The sequence below is a fragment of the Cricetulus griseus genome, chromosome 2, assembly GCF_003668045.3.
Source record: "Cricetulus griseus strain 17A/GY chromosome 2, alternate assembly CriGri-PICRH-1.0, whole genome shotgun sequence".
Classification (NCBI taxonomy): Eukaryota; Metazoa; Chordata; class Mammalia; order Rodentia; family Cricetidae; genus Cricetulus; species Cricetulus griseus.
The window spans coordinates 363,452,861-363,470,296 of NC_048595.1; the positions used below are offsets into that span (position 1 = coordinate 363,452,861).

The 17,436-nt window shown below is 41.0% G+C and overlaps 1 protein-coding gene across 1 annotated transcript; it reads right to left on the minus strand.

The window, feature by feature from the left end:
• Positions 1 to 977: 977 nt before the first annotated feature.
• On the minus strand, positions 978 to 11,937 carry LOC113833951 (zinc finger protein 58-like). Its single transcript, XM_035440644.1, has 3 exons — positions 11,814 to 11,937; positions 11,124 to 11,221; positions 978 to 3,094 (listed from the first exon to the last, which is right to left on the minus strand). Exons 1-3 carry the CDS (start codon positions 11,935 to 11,937, stop codon positions 2,051 to 2,053), a joined length of 1,266 nt encoding a protein of 421 aa, XP_035296535.1. The 3' UTR covers positions 978 to 2,050.
• Between the last annotated feature and the right edge of the window lie 5,499 nt (positions 11,938 to 17,436).

Below are 17,436 nucleotides of genomic sequence, written 5' to 3' on the forward strand. Positions count from 1 at the left end.
CCTTCTATACATCCTCTCTGCCAGCAGGCTCCCCCACTCTTTCTCCTGCCTCTCCATTGGCCATTCAGTTATTAGTCTATCAGGTGTTCTAGACAGGCACACAGTTAAGCAAATACAGCATAAACAACAGTAACACACCTTAATAGTATTCTACAGCACCCAATCATATAAAGAAATACTCTGCATGTTCATCATCATATTGCAATCTAGACACTAATACATGGACATAATGTGAAGAGATGTATATGCGGGTACAGCATGTAAAATGGAAAAGAGAATCAAGTTTGAATATTAGGGGTGGGGAAGGATATAAAGCAAGTGATAAACATGGGTTGTGAAGGAGGGCATAGACAACTAACTGCCAGGTTCCAACACCATCATGGATTTTAGTTTTCATGTAGGCACATGTAATATATATGCAGGGCGGTGTCAAATCCACTGTGAAAGTCTCAGGTTTTGTTCTGAATATCTGTTCTAATTATACAGAAGAGCATGACCTCTGTAGTGTCACAGCCTTTCTCTTGGGCCACCAACCAGCTCCCACATCATGGCAGGGAGACTTACTAGTTATGAATTTTCAGCCTAGCTTAGGCTGGTTTCTTGCTAGCTCTTATAACTTAACCTGTTTCTCTTCATCTACATTTTGCCTTGGGGCTCTTTACCCTTCTTTTTCTCTGTAAGACTTGCATTGCTGCTGTCTCTGTGACTGTCTGGAAGCTGCCTGGCTTCTGGCCCTGCCTTGTCCCTCCCTCCCTTGTCATCTTCACCTTTTCCTACAGCCCAGGTTTCTCTTCCTATTCAGTGTCCCTGCCGTCTAGCCCCACCTATCGGTCTCCTGCCTAGTGATCAGCCATTCAGCTTTTTATTAGGCCAATCAGGTGCCTTAGGCAGGCATGATGAAACAAATGCAACACATCTTTAAAAGTTCCCATCATTAACAAAGGCAGCAGACATACATGCACCACATTGATGGGGGATGTCCTTCTGTATCTATCTTGCTCTTCTTGGTTGATGAATAAAACACTAATTGGCTAGTAGAGGCAGGAAGATAGGTGGTGATAGGGGAGGAGGATGCTGGCGGAGAGGCAGAAAGAGATGCCATGTGGCCAAGAAAGATTAAGGGGTCTTGTCTGGTAAAACTAGACCAACTGGAAATACTTAGATTATTAGCAGTGAGTTAATAATTAAGACAGGGCTGGCCAATAAGAAGTCCTAGCTATCAGCCAACAGTTCAATAATTAATATAGCATCTCTGTGTGCTCATTTGGGGCAAAGCGGCTGCAGGACCAGGATGGAAAGAAAAACTCCAGCAACAACACATCTTTACAGTTAAAGTAATGTTCCATGGCATAAACAGATGAAACACATGTTTTCCTAGTTGAAATATTCCACAACACTGTAGTTAATTTTCACATGTGAATTTTTTGACGTTCAAAAGAACAGGGTTTAAAAAGAGAGAAATGAGAAATGCAGCTAAGTTTGTAGTCTCTCTGTACTATTTAGTCCTGAGAGTATGTGTTTCTGCTATAGTATTACCTGTGGGTATGTGTCTGCTATTAACTCCTCAGAGTATGAATTTCTGCTAAACTGTTTACTCCTGAGTGCGTCTCTCTCTGCTATACTATCTGCCCTTCACAGAGTGAGTCTTTGCTGTATTATTTACTCCTGGGCTTGTGAATCTACTCTTGAGAGTGTGTCTCTGTTTCATACAGACTGTAGCTCTAATAAACCATTTCCTTGTAGAACAAATGTGTTTGGAAATATTAAGTTAAGGCATGTTCCCTTTCCTTACGTTGCATTTGCTTAACTCCGTGAAGCTGCGATTCTCTGTCTAGAACACCTGATGGTCTCATAAAGAACAGAACAGTCAATAGTAAGGCAGCAGAAAGAAGGATAGGCGGGGCTAGCAGGCAGAGAGGATGTATAGAAGGAAAGAAAGGGAGGTGGAGGAAGAGAGAAGTAGCCATAGAAGGAGGCCATCAGGAGCAAGAAACCTAGCCAAACAGCAAGACATACACAAACAGGAAGATTGATAGAACCAAGTTGGGGGTTACTGCAAAGAGAAGTCATTACTGCAGGATTTCTCTCCGGTGTGAACTCTCCTGTGTTTCCTAAAGGATGATACATGCCGATAAGCTTTGTGACATTCTTCACATTTGTATGGTTTCTCTCCAGTGTGAACTGTTTGATGTTCTCTAAGGTCTGACCTTGAGTGATAACACCTGCCACACTCTGCACACTTGTAAGGAGTGTCCTCAAAGTGATTCCTTTGATGTTTTCTAAGGGACGAAGATGAGAAAAAACATTTGCCACACTCTTCACCCTCATGGGTTTGCTCTGCAGTATGAGCTGTCTTGTTCTCAATGAGGAGAGCAGGCTTAGTAAGTCCTTTTCTACTCAGTTCACACTTGTAGATTTTCTCTGTGGTATGAGTTGCCATGTGGTCCTTAAGGCTTACATGGTAACGAAAGGCTTTGTGACATTCTTCACACTTGTAAGGTTTCTCTCCAGAATGGATTGTATGATGAACTCTAAGGGCTGACCATGAGATAAAACACCTGCCACACTCTTCACACTTGTAAGGATTGTCATCACAGTGAATTCTTCGATGCCGTTTAAGGGATGAAGGTGAGAAAAAACATTTGCCACACTCATCACACTTGTATGGTTTCTCTCCAGTATGGATTCTCTGATGCTCTTGAAGTTGTGAAAAGAAGTAAAACATTTTGCCACACTCTGCACACTTGTGGGGCTTGTCTTTACAGTGTATTCTTTGATGTTGCTTCAGCATTGAAGGATAGTAAAATGATCTGCCACACTCTTCACACTTGTAGGGTTTTTCATCAGTATGGTTTTTCTCATGTATAAAAAGTGATGAGCGTGTACTGAAGGCCTTATGACAATCTTTACACTTGTAGGGTTTTTCTCCCGTGTGAAGTCTCTGGTGTATAGAAAGTGTTTTAGAAGATCGAAGGACCTTTCCACATTCCTCACACTTGTAAGTTTTCTTCCTTCTATGAAGTCTCTCGTGTTTAGAAAGTATTTTATAAGAACTAAGGCCCTTACCACATTCTTTGCACTTGTAGGGTTTCTCCTTTGTATGAATTCTCTGGTGTTGAACACTCACTGAGTTACACTCAATGGTCTTGTTGTAAACATTATAATCATTGGGAGTTGCTCCTGTTGAGCAAAAGTTGAGATATGAACAAAAGCTCACAAATATTCTCCAGACTTAATCTTTTATAAAGGAAACATTTACTCATATGTATTGAGGCATCAGTTACATTTCCAACCCTATAGGCACTAAGCATAATTAATAAAATATTGTAAGTAAAAATTGTATACACTTCTAGTAGAATAAGGACACAACTAAATGGAACATACATAGAATGACATACTACTTGAAGTTTAATAGCTAAGTAGGTTGTAAGTGCATTTTTCTAACAGAAATAAGTGCATTAAACAGAGATTTTATACAGCCCGACATGCATGAAATTATAAAGTAAAAAATCAGGGACCAGAGAAAGTTAATTGTGACTGAATTTCAGCCTCCATCTAAATACAAAATTTTTGTCCTCCACATAGAGTTTTATTTTGGAGAGTACAAAAGATATGCTGCACAAGAAGTAGATGGCCTAAAAAAATTTATAGCTCAAAATTCAAGACAATATTTTATGTTTTATTTGGATGACAAGAAAATATATACCTGAAACACTGATTCATAACCACAACAAAAAAGACCCTTCAGGTTCAATTGTCCATTGCCAAAATTTTGCTGAAGCAACATATTTGTCACTGAATAGATGAAAAAAATTACTTATTTCCTTTATTGTTTGTTTTTGCTTTTTTAAGTCAAGGATTCTCTGTGTAGACCTTGCTATCCTGCAACCCACTATCTAAGCAGGGTTGGCCTCCAAATTAGAGATCCAACTACTTCTGCCTCCCAAGTACTTTGACCAATGATGTAGCCCACCATCCCCAGGCAATAAAATTATGTATTTATAAGACAAAACAGCTATTGAACACTAAGTAAAGGTACAATGAACAAAGCTTGAAAGCAGAGCACAGCTAATAGAAATTCTAGTCTTTTCTTCTTATGTACTTTATCAATGTGTTCTAACTATCCACCAGAATTCATAGGGAATGTATAACAAATGATTATAGGCTATACATACCTCCAAACTTAATACCAAATTAAACAAATAAAGATAATAAAAGATTTTGAACACCTACAACTTATCACTGAACTGAACTGGAATGCAGATGCAGAGAATGACGAGTGAAGAGCAAAGGGGTCCAGACCAGGCTGGTGAAACCCACAGAAACAACTGACCTGAACACTAGGGAACTCTTGCTCCCCAGACTGATAGCTGAGATACCAGCATGGGACTGATCCAGAACCCAGGAACATGGGTTTTGGTGAGGAAACCTCAGAAATCTATAGGACTTCCTGTAGTAGTTCAGTACTTATCCCTAGCATAGGTGTGGACTGTGGGAGCCCATTCCACATAGAGGAATACTCCCTGAGCCAAGACACACAGTGTTGGGCTCAGGCCCTATCCCAAAGGATATGATAGACTCTGATGACACCCTGTGGAAGGCCTCACCATCCAGGGGGAGCAGAAAGAATATGTGATAGGTAGGGTTTTAGTGGGGGTGTGGTAGGGAGGGAGAAGGGAACTGAGATTGTCATGTAAAACAATCTTGTTTCTAATTCAAATAAAAAAAATCTGAAAGAAAAAAAGGTTTTCAACCCATAAAATTGAGAACTTGGTGAGCTATTAAGTGCATACTCATTCTTACTGTTTTAATCTTTGAGGACACACACATACACACACACACACACACACACACACACAAACACACACACATTCACACACACACACACACACACACACACACACACACACGTACTCGGCATGCATTTTAAATCCTCATTACTGAGTATCTAAGAAAGAAACACTTTAAAGATATCTTCACCAGAGATAAACTACTGTAATGGAGTCACTTTCATCGACATGAGTAGAAGTGACATAAGAGAAACTCATGTATGAATTTAGTTTCTTCTAATGGTTTCACACCTAGTTATTTAGAAATGTGTGAACTTTTTCAGTACAAAGTCTGTTACTGAACTGCCCTAAATAATTCTATTTTGCTTGAGTTTAGATTTTAAGTCCCTGGCTTGTATATATGGTATGATGTAATTGTGGACTTGCCTTTTTAAACCCAATTAAACTAGGGTTAGAGAGTGCTGGAATGACCAATGTATTTCCTGACACAAAACCCAACCTTGTCCTTCTGGACCTCCAACGTGTTGGTGTGGGTATTTTTGTCTGGTCCAGATTCTAGGGGGGAAAAAAGCAAAAAATATGACAGGGACTCCTTCCCTGGATCTCCTTCTAAGAGTAAAGATGATGACTGAAGAGGTAATGGATAAATTCTCCAGTTGAATCCATGCCTTACATTATTCCTGTGGATGTTGAATGAGTGACTGCATGATCAACACCATCTCTTCTCTCTCTGCTATTGTTCTGTACCTTACAGTTTATCATTTTCCCTGACCCTTGTGGAATAGAGAGTCACCCATGCTCTGAGGTCACTTTGATTCAAGGATCCTGGAGGCTGTGGGATTCCTCTGTACTCCAGACTGTGCTCCGTGAGTGGTGCCAACATCCAATGTGAGGCCAACATCCACTAGTGGGCGTGGGAAACTCCATGAGGACATTTTCATATTCATCACATAAAAAACCCATCATGATGAAGTATTAATTCTGAACATCTAATACCCCACATTCATTGTGGGGCCCCTTCATCCTTTTGGAGATCTCAGTGGTCTCTGTTAGAAAAGGTTAGCCTTCACTGTAAGTAACTTAAACATTTTAAATGTCATATGCAGAGATCTCACAGAGGTTAAAGGACCATAATTTTTTATGTATATTCAGAGAACAAAAAGTTAATTCCTAGTTACCCAATAGAGACTCAAACCTGAATCCATATACAGGAAGCTAAATGAAGGTTTTTCTAGAATTAGTACTCTATATGGTCATTAATATTATGACAAAAATTTAATAAATATGTATATATCTTAAAGAGTTTGACATAATATTTATACCATAAGAATAGTGCTAAATATTCAAAATACAACCAAAAGATTATGTGATTAGTGCAATAAAATAGTTGCTAAATTTGGTTTTTCTTCTATGCCTGATGAAGTAGCTCTTTTAACATGATACAGGAAATCTATCTATTTTCCCTTTCCAGGGGTGATCCATGTATGTCTCTTTTAGTGTTCTCCTTGTTACCTAGCTTCTCTGGGGATGTGGACTGTAGGCTGGATATCCTTTGTTTTATGTCCGATATCTACTCATGAGTGAAGATATACAGCGTCTATCTGGGTCTGAATTACCTCACTCAGGGTGTTTTTTTTCTAGTTCCATCCATTGGCCTGCAAATTTCAAGATGTCATTGTTTTGTTGTTTGTTGTCATTGTTGTTGTTGTATTTTAACCACTGAGTAGTACTCCATTGTGTTAATGTAAGAGATTTTTCCTTATTCATTCTTCAGTTGAGGGGCATGTACTTTGTTTCCAGTTTCTGGCTATTACAAATCATGCTGCTATGAACAGAATTGTGCAAATGTCCTTGTGGTATGAATGTGCCTCCTTTGGACATATGCCCAAGAGTGGTATTGCTGTGTCTTGAGGTAGACTGAGTCCCAATTTTCTGAGAAATCACCATAATGATTTCCACAGCAGTTGTACAAGTTTATATCACCACCAACAATGGAGGGGGGTTCACTTTTCTCTACATCCTCTCCAGAATAAGCTATCATCAGTGTTTTTGATCTTAGAAACAGGTGTAAGTTGCTTTGATTTGCATTTCCCTGATAGCTTAGGATGTTCAACAATTCCTTAAGTGTCGTTCTGCCATTTGCCTTCTTCTATATATCAACGGGAGGTCCTGGATAGATGTTCTGCAGACACTAAGAAACCAAGCATGCCAACTCAGACTACTATACCCAGCAAAGTTTTCAATCACTGTAGATGAAGAAAGCAAGATATCCCATGACAAAACCAGACTTAAACAATACCTATCCACAAATCCAACCCTACAGAAAGTACTATGGCAACGCCACTAAAGTGACAAACACCACCTAAAGATATGCTTTGGAATACAAACAGTCTGGACAATTTCAGGATGGCCAGCTGAGATGGTCCGGCTTCACAGACTACTCTAGTCAGGACTTGAGAAAATCCCTGCATTTTCCTGTTATGCTCAAACTGGACAACAAATCATACAGCTAGCTCACCAGGACTTGATAATCATCCCAATTATTTCTCAAGCTCCCATAAAGATGCCATCATTCCCAGAGAACAGGAAGTAGATTTAAGAACATGATACCCACATTCCCAAGAGGTGGAGTGGGTGGCCTTTGGTCATTCAATGGGTTATGAATATTTGTCATCATTTAGGGTGGTTTCATAGGAGTTGTTATTGATAATGGTCAGGAAAAAAAGCTGAACAAAGGAGATTAGATTCAGGGATCTTGTTTTGAAAAGAAAAAGAGGGACACTGATAATAATAATAGGAGAAAGGGTATATTATTGAATCTACTCAGGAAAAAAAGGGAAGATATAGATAATATAAGAAAAAGGGTAGAATATTTTAATCTATTAAAAAGAAAAGGGGGGATTTAGATATGATACGGTAAAGGGTCACATTCCAAATTTACTTTAAAACCAAAAAAAAAAAAAAAAACCTCATTTTAAATGTTTAACATTGATTTGGCTTTTGGATATTGATACAAATTTGAGGTTATTTTTGTTAGAGCATACTGTCCATACACTTCTACTCTTGTTCAAGGTATTGTACCTATGCAATTCATTTAACAATGTAATGAAAACTTCTAGTCCTTGAAATTTATTATTACAAACTGATTAGGATAATGAAGTGCAAGATTAGTAGTTAGTCACTTATTATAATCAACTTGTGGTCATGTTAGCTATGTTTTGAAGGTCAAACAGACATACTTTAGGCAGGTCACCTTCAAACACTTCGGAGATCTACAGAATATGGCAAGTAACATGTTATAATAACATAGGATCTTTTCTTTTTTGATGACAATGAGATATGCATATGCCTGGCAGCACCGTCTACGTCAGAGAAGATGGTGGGCATAAACGCAACTCCATATGAATTTACTTTCTTTGTAGCGAAAGTTAGCCACTGGGCAATAAAGTGCCTGTGTCTCAAGTGTTGATAGTATGCTGTCCAAGTCAAACAAGCAGGACACAAAAGAAACGACTGCCAAACTTTGCCAAGACAAGGTAGGACAGCCCTTCAGAATATCCTGCTTCACAGAAACTTCTATTAGATATGCTAGGCCTTTAGGCCTCCCCAATACTGCAGAGGAATCTTGGGTGACCATAGGGGTAGCCAGCTGTTTCTTTCATTTCTCACATTTTTGGAAGTTGCCTGAATGCACTTCTTACTTACTCAGGTAAGATTATTTCCATTTTTAGTCTCAGGTGGAGTTGAAGACTTTATACTTGACAGTTTTCCTTGCCATCAGATTCAGAAAATAAATTTACTACAGAGGTGTAAAGTGTATAGAGTTGAGAAACATTAAAAGTCAGTTTTGGTGTTACAAGATAGAATAGAAACTAAATTAGGTATATCATTTTGGATACACCAAGACAGGATAGATAATGGAGTATTTTCTCTGAATTTGTCAATTGTTAATGGACTAGACATTGGTGATGTAATTATTTCCTGTATACATTATTCATACATACTGTATAAAATTTTTCTCAGTTATAACCTCCTGTTTTATTTTATTCAAAAAGGGTGAACTATGCAGATATTTTGTTTTTGTTATGGCAGATGAAACTGATGTAGAGCTCAGAGGGCAGAGGTACCCAGTAGTTAACCACAAAACCAGCCAGTGGTGGAAAACACTTTCAATTCCAGAACATGGAAAGAGGAAATAGGAAGTGATATGGCTGAGCAGAGACAGGAAGCAATAAGGTAGGTAGAGACAGGTGCTTGGCCCTCTTTGGCCTGAGAATTTGTTAGAAGTAAGAAAACTCTCCAATGGCTGGCTCCTTTAGCATTTACTTCAATATCTGCCCCAGGTTTTTTTTCATTAAGACCAATTAGAATTCCTACTATATTCCCTTGCCTCAATTGATGACAGTATATTGTCCAAACTGGACCACAGGACACAAAGTGACTGCCCAACATTACCAAACAAGGTAGGAGAGTCCTTCAAAATGCCCTGCTTCTCAAAAATGCCTGTCAGATATTCTAGACATTTAGAACAAAGATGGATGCCCCAATGTAGCCAAAAAAAAAAAAAAAAAAATCTTTGCATGAGTAACTATCCATGCAGCCATATATCCCTGTTGTACAGTTCACCCTTCCGGGATCTTTGACAGAGTTAAAGAATAAAAGTTTTCCTTAGTTAAGATAACTAAGGTAAATTAGATATAAAACTTTTTTGACTCATGAAGATCAAACAGACAAAAAATATATTTTCTTTACATTTCCAAATATAAAAGAGCTAACTATGGTAACTGTAAAGCTTACTGGGTAACTATTTTTGTTCTATATACTTTTACTACATTAAAATTAAAACAAACCTTTCTAATTAGACAGAAAGTAGGAAATCCTGTGGGATAATCATTCTGCACACTGTGAAGATGTGCTGCTTGCACTATTAGTGAAAAGATAATTGACCCATGACAGGATTTGGGGGACAGAGAGAATCCTGGAAAAAGGAAGGGCAGAGCCAAAGAGGTCACCAGGATACAGAGGAAATAGAGATAAAAATGCCATCTGTGGAAAAGATATTGCCAGATGTCATGTTATAAATAAGAAACGTGGGTTAATTTAAATGCTAGTGAGTAATAAGTTGTAGCTATCAACTGAATACTTATTATTAATATTTAGTCTGAGTGCTCATTTGGGAGTGACTGGTAGGAGAGAGCTGATTGTGGTCCTGAAGAAAAAATTTGCCTACACTCCTCAACGCTACTCCCATGACAATTCTGGAAGCCAATGGAAATACACACTTGAAAGAAGTTTGAGAATCAACAAGACACCTTCAGAAGGGGCCACAAGATCCCTTCGTCCTATTAGACTTGTAATATTAGCCATAAAGCTTCCTATTGCTCTAGCCAAAGTGGCTACCCTAACTGGGTCTGAAACAAAACATTTTACTACCTCTGGTAAATATAAAAGTTTACAATTTCTATTATACGATGTGACTAGATATACACATATGAAATACAATGACTTGAAAAAACAAGACAAAACAACATCCCCCTCGCCCCAAACATGGAGACTTACAAGTCACTAAAAGAGCTAACTCTACTAACTGCCATGAAAGAGAGGCACACAATCACGGTGCCAAAACTGGTTTGATGGTCATCGCTGAATCAACAGCAGAGGACCTTGTTGGTCATCCTGTCCTACTCCACCTAGGTAAAATGGTGGTAAAAAGTGTTGAAAAAAGGAAAGAGCATCCATTAAATTAGTGTACCCGGTGTCCCAAAAGAATCCCTTCTGCAATATCTTAATACTTGAATCTTCCCTAAGATCAGTAGGGAATGAACTATTAAAAGTGACTACAGTTCGTCAGATTTTGATCCAACTGTTCCCCACCCCCAAATTGTTCTCATCATCAGAATTGAAACTGTTGAGCCTCTGTCATGTCTGGCTCTCTGTGATGCAATTGTGGGTTTGGCTTTATGAACCCAAACATGCTCACTTTGGTGTAGATATCCTTATGACATGAGTCTGCTCTGCAAAAGAATGATGAAATGACTCTGAGTCCTACCAGCACTGAGTTTTATTTCCCTGAGATTTACACTACAGTGCAGACTCAACAAAAAAAGAAACCTTGCAGGTCCCTGGAATTAGAACACAGCTCTATTGGAGAAATACAAAGCTGAAGAGATTTAAACCATCATGAACATCTGAGAGATGTGCTTTGACAAGAAAGACATGAAGAAAGACCTAAAGATGATTTCCCTAGAATCACGTTTCAAGACACACAAGAAAGCCTGCCATTCTGTGGGCTATTTGGACCTAACGCTGCCCCTGACTCCCTCATTCCTACACACCTGGGTGAACGGTGGCTGCTGCTTGTCTCTTCACATCTGAAGGCTCTTGTCTTTGTTCCAGAAATGTCACCAGGGGTGGCTTAGGGATAGCAAGTCCTGTTGGTAGAAAGGGAACAAGATTGTTTAGGTGTTCTTCTCCTGGGAATTGACATATCCCTTCCAGTGCATGGCTCATAGGGAAATAATGACACCAGACAATCAGTTCCATAAATATTTTCTGACAGGATCACTAAAGAACATAAAGAAATGAAAACATGAAATCTGAATTGTGAAAGACTTTCATTAACACCTGTACTCCATGTTTCATGCCACTGAAATTCTAACAGTCCCACTAGAGTGAAGGACACATATATCAAACACAGAAAGGTTATATTTTGAATTTTTATGTACACCGGTGCTTTGCCTGCATGTATGTCTGTGTGAAGTGTCAGATCTTGGAATACAGACAATTTTAAGCTTCCATGTGAGTGCTAGAATTGAACAACGGTCCTCAAGAAGAGCAGTCAGTGCTCTTCAGCACACAGCCATCTCTCAAGCACCAACATGATTAATACAGAGCCCTTCTTAATTTGTCTGAGAATAAAGGATATGAAGCTCACTGTTGAAATGTTACCATGAGATACAGTACAAAGTGAGTAAGATACATGTAGATGATGAAATAAGAATTCACTGTGGATGAGATCCTCACCCAGGGACAGAAGGTTGCTGTAATTCTCCAACATCACATCCCTGTACAGATTCCACTGAGCAGGATCCAGGCATTCCCTCTCTTCTGGAGAGAACTCAATGGCCACGTCCCAGAAGGACAGCATTTCCTGAAACAAAGACCAATGGAGGATAATAGACTTTAATTTAATTAAAGTCATAAATAATACAAATACCGAGAGCATTGGGCTAGATAGTTCTCCTGTCAACTTGCCATTAGCTGGGTCATTTGAGAAGAGAGAAACATAATAGAGATGTCTACCTAAGGCTGTCCTGTAGCCAAACCTGGAGGGTATTTTATAATTAGTGATTGATATGAGACAGCACAGTCCACTATGGGTGGTACCCACCCTGGGCAGGCGATCCTATATGGCACAGGAAAGCAGGCTGGGCAAGTCAGTAAGCAGTGTTCTCCAGGGGCCTCTGCTCCAGTTTTTGCCTGAGGTTACAGCCTTGACTTCCCTCAGGGATGGACAGTTACCTGAAGTTGTAGTCTACAATAAACCCCTTCTTCTCCAACCTGTCTTACTTCAAGGTCTTTATCACAGCAATAGAAACCCTAACACAGGCATTGTATGCCTATGGATACAAATCTAGATTTTGCCCAGCATGAGAGAAAGCTAGAAATATGTGTTACAGCCGGCCTTTGGTGGCCCAAGCCTTACTCCCAGTGCTCTGGAGGCAGATCGAGTAATATTCCTTAGACATGTCCAAAGTGATCACGTGATTTCAAACAGTACACATGTTCGATGAAAGACAAGGGGAAAAATCCTAAAGCCCAGCAGTTGGATGCGATCCATTTAAGACAGATGAAGTGTAAAATGAATGCATCCACAAAACATGAATTTAGTGCTATGTCCACCTATACCCCACACATGCATACACTTCAGAATCTCACAGGGGCGAACCACTAGGACTTGGGCTTTTCCTCTCTTAATTCTTTAGCTGGCAGAGAATAAAAGCACAATCAAGACGTCAAGACACTTACACTAGGCAGGATAGAGTACAGGAGGGGTCAGAAACCCGTTTGCTCTAAGACACTGAGAAATCTGACAGCAGCCACGTGAGAATGGCTCAGCTAGTGAAGCCTGCTTACCCACCAAAGCTGCTCACTGAGCTCCCAGCTCCACCTCAGAAGCAGGCAGTCAGCTAAACATCATTAGCTTGCAATCCTGGTCACCTCAGCTGACCATCGTTAGCTTGACATCCTGGTCACCTCAGCTGACCATCACTACCTTGCAGTCCTGGACCTTGCCCTACCATCTACTCCGCGCTCCCAGGCAGCTCTCCTGTCACAGAAGCCCAAGGCGGACTCGGGCTGCATGTCCTAAGGAACCATCTCTCAAGGCACAGTCCCATCGTCCTCTCCCCAGGCCTGACCTTCAACCTCCAGCGTCCCAGCAGTTCAGCCCAGCACCTCCAAGGCAGCTTCTCCGTCCTCCCCACCAGCCCCGGTCCGCTCCTTCCACGACTGACCGCGCACAGAGCCGCAGGCTGCGCTGCACCCCGGACCAACCTCCAAGTCAGAGACGCAGCAAGGCAGGACTCGCGCCCAACTTTGGTGAAGACACACGTGTGCAGATCAAAGACGAAAAAGGCTTTCCTGGACGGCTCTCTGTGACGTCACCGCCTAACGGACTACATTTCCCAGAAGTCTAGGCGAAGGAATTCCTTGAATCCTGCAAGGTAATATTTACTCTTCCTGGTCTTGTGTCGGCTTGCCTGCAGTAGACGATGGGAGGAAGAAACAGTGGGCTGTGAACGGATGAGACCTGCTTTGTGTTGCATTAAAGGGTGCAGCGAAGACCCAGCAAGATGTAGCGTCTGACTCAGCTCGTGTTGCTGAGTTTCAGGACTTCTGACCTTGCAGGAGCTGCCCTACTCACTTGGTGGTCAGTCACACTCCCAGTGGCAAGAAACCAATCAGAAGTTTGCTGCCGGGCTCTGGGCTTGATGTAAGGCGCTATACAATAAAGGTGGCACAACAGTGACATGCCTAGCATAGCAACCAGCTTGGGAGGGCCTATAGGCCATAGCAACCAGTTGACCTGAGACTGCTGCTTAACCCTAGACACTCTTCTTCCACTACCCAATAATCCCCCCTCACACACCCCCAACCTCCCTCCCCGCCCTGTTCAGGTCCCTAGTGTTCCCTCTCACTCCACAGCCATGTTGAATGGACAGGAGGCCCAAATAATGCAGTTAAATTGTTAATAATGATAAATTCATTGCTTTTGCATTGGAATGGGACTCTTGGTGATTTGGGGGTTCAGAAATTGGGCAAAACAGGCTGGACATCTGTTGGCCTGAGAGAAACCGATGGCACGAATGTCTGATTAAAGTAAGCTTTATGTTAAGAGATCACCAGGAAGTGGCCAATTGGCTTTCTCTCCCAAAGTCGGTATTTCAGAGAGCAGCTCGTCATTGCCTTTGTGGTACTTTTGGTGGGAGAGCTAGGGTTCATAGAAAACAGTTGTCCAGATAACTGGCTATGAGAAAGGATGAAATTAAAGAGAATTGAAGATCAATAATCCATTATGTGGGAGGGGAGTCATCAAGCTATAGGGTAAAACATTTTCATAAAAGCAAAAGCACAACCATCACAGGTTATTTTTATAAGGCACACGGTGAGCATACATCATGGAGTCACAACCTCAGCATTGACTGTAACAGGGTTTTGAGGAAGATGGGTGCAGGGGCTTGGATGGGACTACATGGTAACATTCCAGACTCTTGGGGTATATGGTTGCCAGTGACTGGAGTGAAGCTTCCACCACAACAGTTTCTTAACAACAATGTAACTACTGTTTTGGTTTCAAACAGCAATGGAGACTCAGTCTGGTGTTCACCTCCAGATCCACAGTATGACATGTGTGAATGTGAGTCAAGACTGACATAAATATTAGAGTCAGAGAGGTGATTTCTGGTCCATAGGTTCTGATTTTAAAAATTCACATTAAATAAGCTGTACTTCAAAATAATAAAGCAATACTGTGTGGCGTAATCTTTTTGTACACTCTGAAGATCTGCCATTGCCAAGGCAACTTCTGATTTGTTTAATCCAACTGAATAGCCAATAGCTAGGCAGGAAAAGACAGGTGGGATTCCAGGGAGAGAGCAGAAGAGATGATCCTAGCTGCGTGGAGATGCCAGCTACAGGCAGACCGAGAGTTACACATGTAGGATGGTGGAGGGATTTTAAAAAAGAAAAAATAAGCCATGTGGCCGCTTGTAGATTAATAAAGGCAGATTAAATTAAATTGTAAGCACTGGCTAGGGAAAAGCCTAAGGTATAGGTCAAGCATTCAAAAATACTAAGAAGTCTTGCTGAACCTGTTCCCCAGGCTGGATTAACTTGCCCAAGGGAAGGAGCTGATCCTAACAATTTATGTGTCATGCTTTATTCAAGCCCATGGGAGGCCTGCAACTTTCTGGAGACAGAGGGGTGGATGGAAGGGGAATAGACGGGGGGCCAGGGAACATGAAGGAAGAGGAGGGAGAGGAAAATGTGGTTCGAATGTAAAGTACATGAAAAATGTTAATGTAATAAAATTAAATTTTAAAAAAGAATCCTCCCTGTCATTATCTGTGGGTTGGTGGTCCAGACAAGTAGGTAAAATTTGCATGATACACGAACTTAGGAATTAATAGTATTCTCTTATAATTTATTTATTCTTTCAAATTTCATTTAACATTACATCTATAGTTCTTCCTCCCACCCCTCCTTTCACCTGACTCCCTACCTCCCCTCTAGAGCACCCCCAGGCCGCTCCCCCTCGTGGGTAAGGGCTCTCATGAGGAGTCAACAACTCTGACACAATAGATTAGGGCAAGTTCAAGCCCTTGCATGCATTAAGGCTGAGCATGGTTTCCCAGCCTAGGGAATGGGCTCCTGCAAGCTATCTCATGTACCACGTTTATAACATGGTCCTACTGCCAGGAGCCCCTCTGATAGTCCAAGCTTTACAACTGTGTCCCATATATGGAGGGCCTAGTTCAGACCCCTGAAGTCTGTACCGCTGTTGGTCTAGAGTTCATGATGTTCCATGAGTTTGGTTCAGCCGACTCTAGATTTCTCCATCATGATCTTGACCTCCCTTACTCATGCATTCCCTCCCCTCTCTCTTTGACTGGACTCCTGGAGGTAGCTCTGGTTCTTGGTTGAGGATCTCTGAGTCTGGTTCCATCCATTGCTGAATGAATGCTCTTTAATGAGAGTTGGGGTATTTACCAATTTGATTGGAGGGGAAGGCCAGTTCAGGCATCCTCTCTATTATTGCTAGGAGTCTTAGCTACGGTCATCCTGTGGATTCTTGGGAATTACCCTAGCACCAGGTTTGGAGACCCAAAGTCTCCAAAGAAGATTATGAGGCATCCGGTTCCCAGACGTGGTTGACGATGTTGACCAGTGAGTGAGATGCTCAGATGTGATACCTGCTGCCTGCTAGGACCTGGCCTAGTCTGTGGACAAAGCTGCTGGACACTGGAAAATTATTGCACTCCCTTTGCCTAAACAAAACAAGGTCAGTCTTTTCCATGTCCCTCTTCCACAGAGATAAAAAACCTCTCACTTTATAGTCCTTGTCACGATTGCTGATTTCTGCCTCCAATGCTAATGGAGAGACTTGGGTATGGCTAACTGTATATGGACTGGCTTCTAACTGGCTTCTGTTACTTTTTAGTAGATTCAGAAACTGTATAAAATTTACGGTTCTCAAATCTCTGAAAGTATTAATGGTTGTCAGCTTGACAGCATCAGACAGTCAGATCCACTATAGACTATAGTCAGCATATTAGCTGATAAAGTATTGACTACCTACTGTTCAGGCATAAGCTCAAGGTTTTTAGGTTTATTTTCGTTATCATCTAAGTATAAACTTAAAGGGCTTTTCATCAGGCCAAAGGCACCTCTGTCCAATCCATACCTGGCTCTCTGGACAGAAGACAAATGTACATGCTTCTAGTCAAAATCTGTAGTTTCTGCTAGGACTCAAAGTTATAAATATGTTCCTGCTGTTAAAACAGATATCCAGATATCTGCTTTTTTTCTACATTCTGGGTTTCAATAAATAAGTTTTTAACTTCTGTTCCTAGTTTAAACATGTCTTTAACAGGTTTCTGCTTCTGGCAGACACATTTGAGTATCAGTTGCTGACTACAGGCTGTTCATAAGTAGACTGCGAGCCCTGGACTTGCTGTGGATATGAACCAGACCAGCCTATGTGGACACCCCCTATCTCTGCAACAGAGTCTGCCAACCAGAAGCTCCTGATGGCGTCCCCATTGCCTAAATTTCCCTTTTGCTTTTGACTAGCATTTCAGCCTGCCTAGGTCCCAAACAATGCCCCAGAGTCAGCAGGAAGTAGCATGGAAAAGAATATGTCAACCATTTTCCCTTGTTGAAATACTAAGTCAAAAGAAAACTCCCTTACAAAGGGGATGCCAATGTCATTTCCCCAAAGAAATCTGTCAGCTAATAGCTTTCAGGGCCTGCTAACATTTGGGTCATATATTATTAATTCTCCGCCAGAAACCAAGGGATTGGTTTTTGATGAAAAGTCAAAGGGGGAAATGAAAGGGGGGAAATTAGTAAAAGTCTAAAACCC

Coding starts and splice junctions, on each gene's coding strand:
- LOC113833951 (XM_035440644.1), bottom strand. CDS start 11,937: ATGCTGTCCTTCTGGGACGTGGCCATTGAGTTCTCTCCAGAAGAGAGG. Junction 11,222..11,813: donor CAGCAACCTTCTGTCCCTGG/GTGAGGATCTCA, acceptor TTCTACCAACAG/GACTTGCTATCCCTAAGCCA. Junction 3,095..11,123: donor CAGCCACCGTTCACCCAGGT/GTGTAGGAATGA, acceptor ATTCATACAAAG/GAGAAACCCTACAAGTGCAA.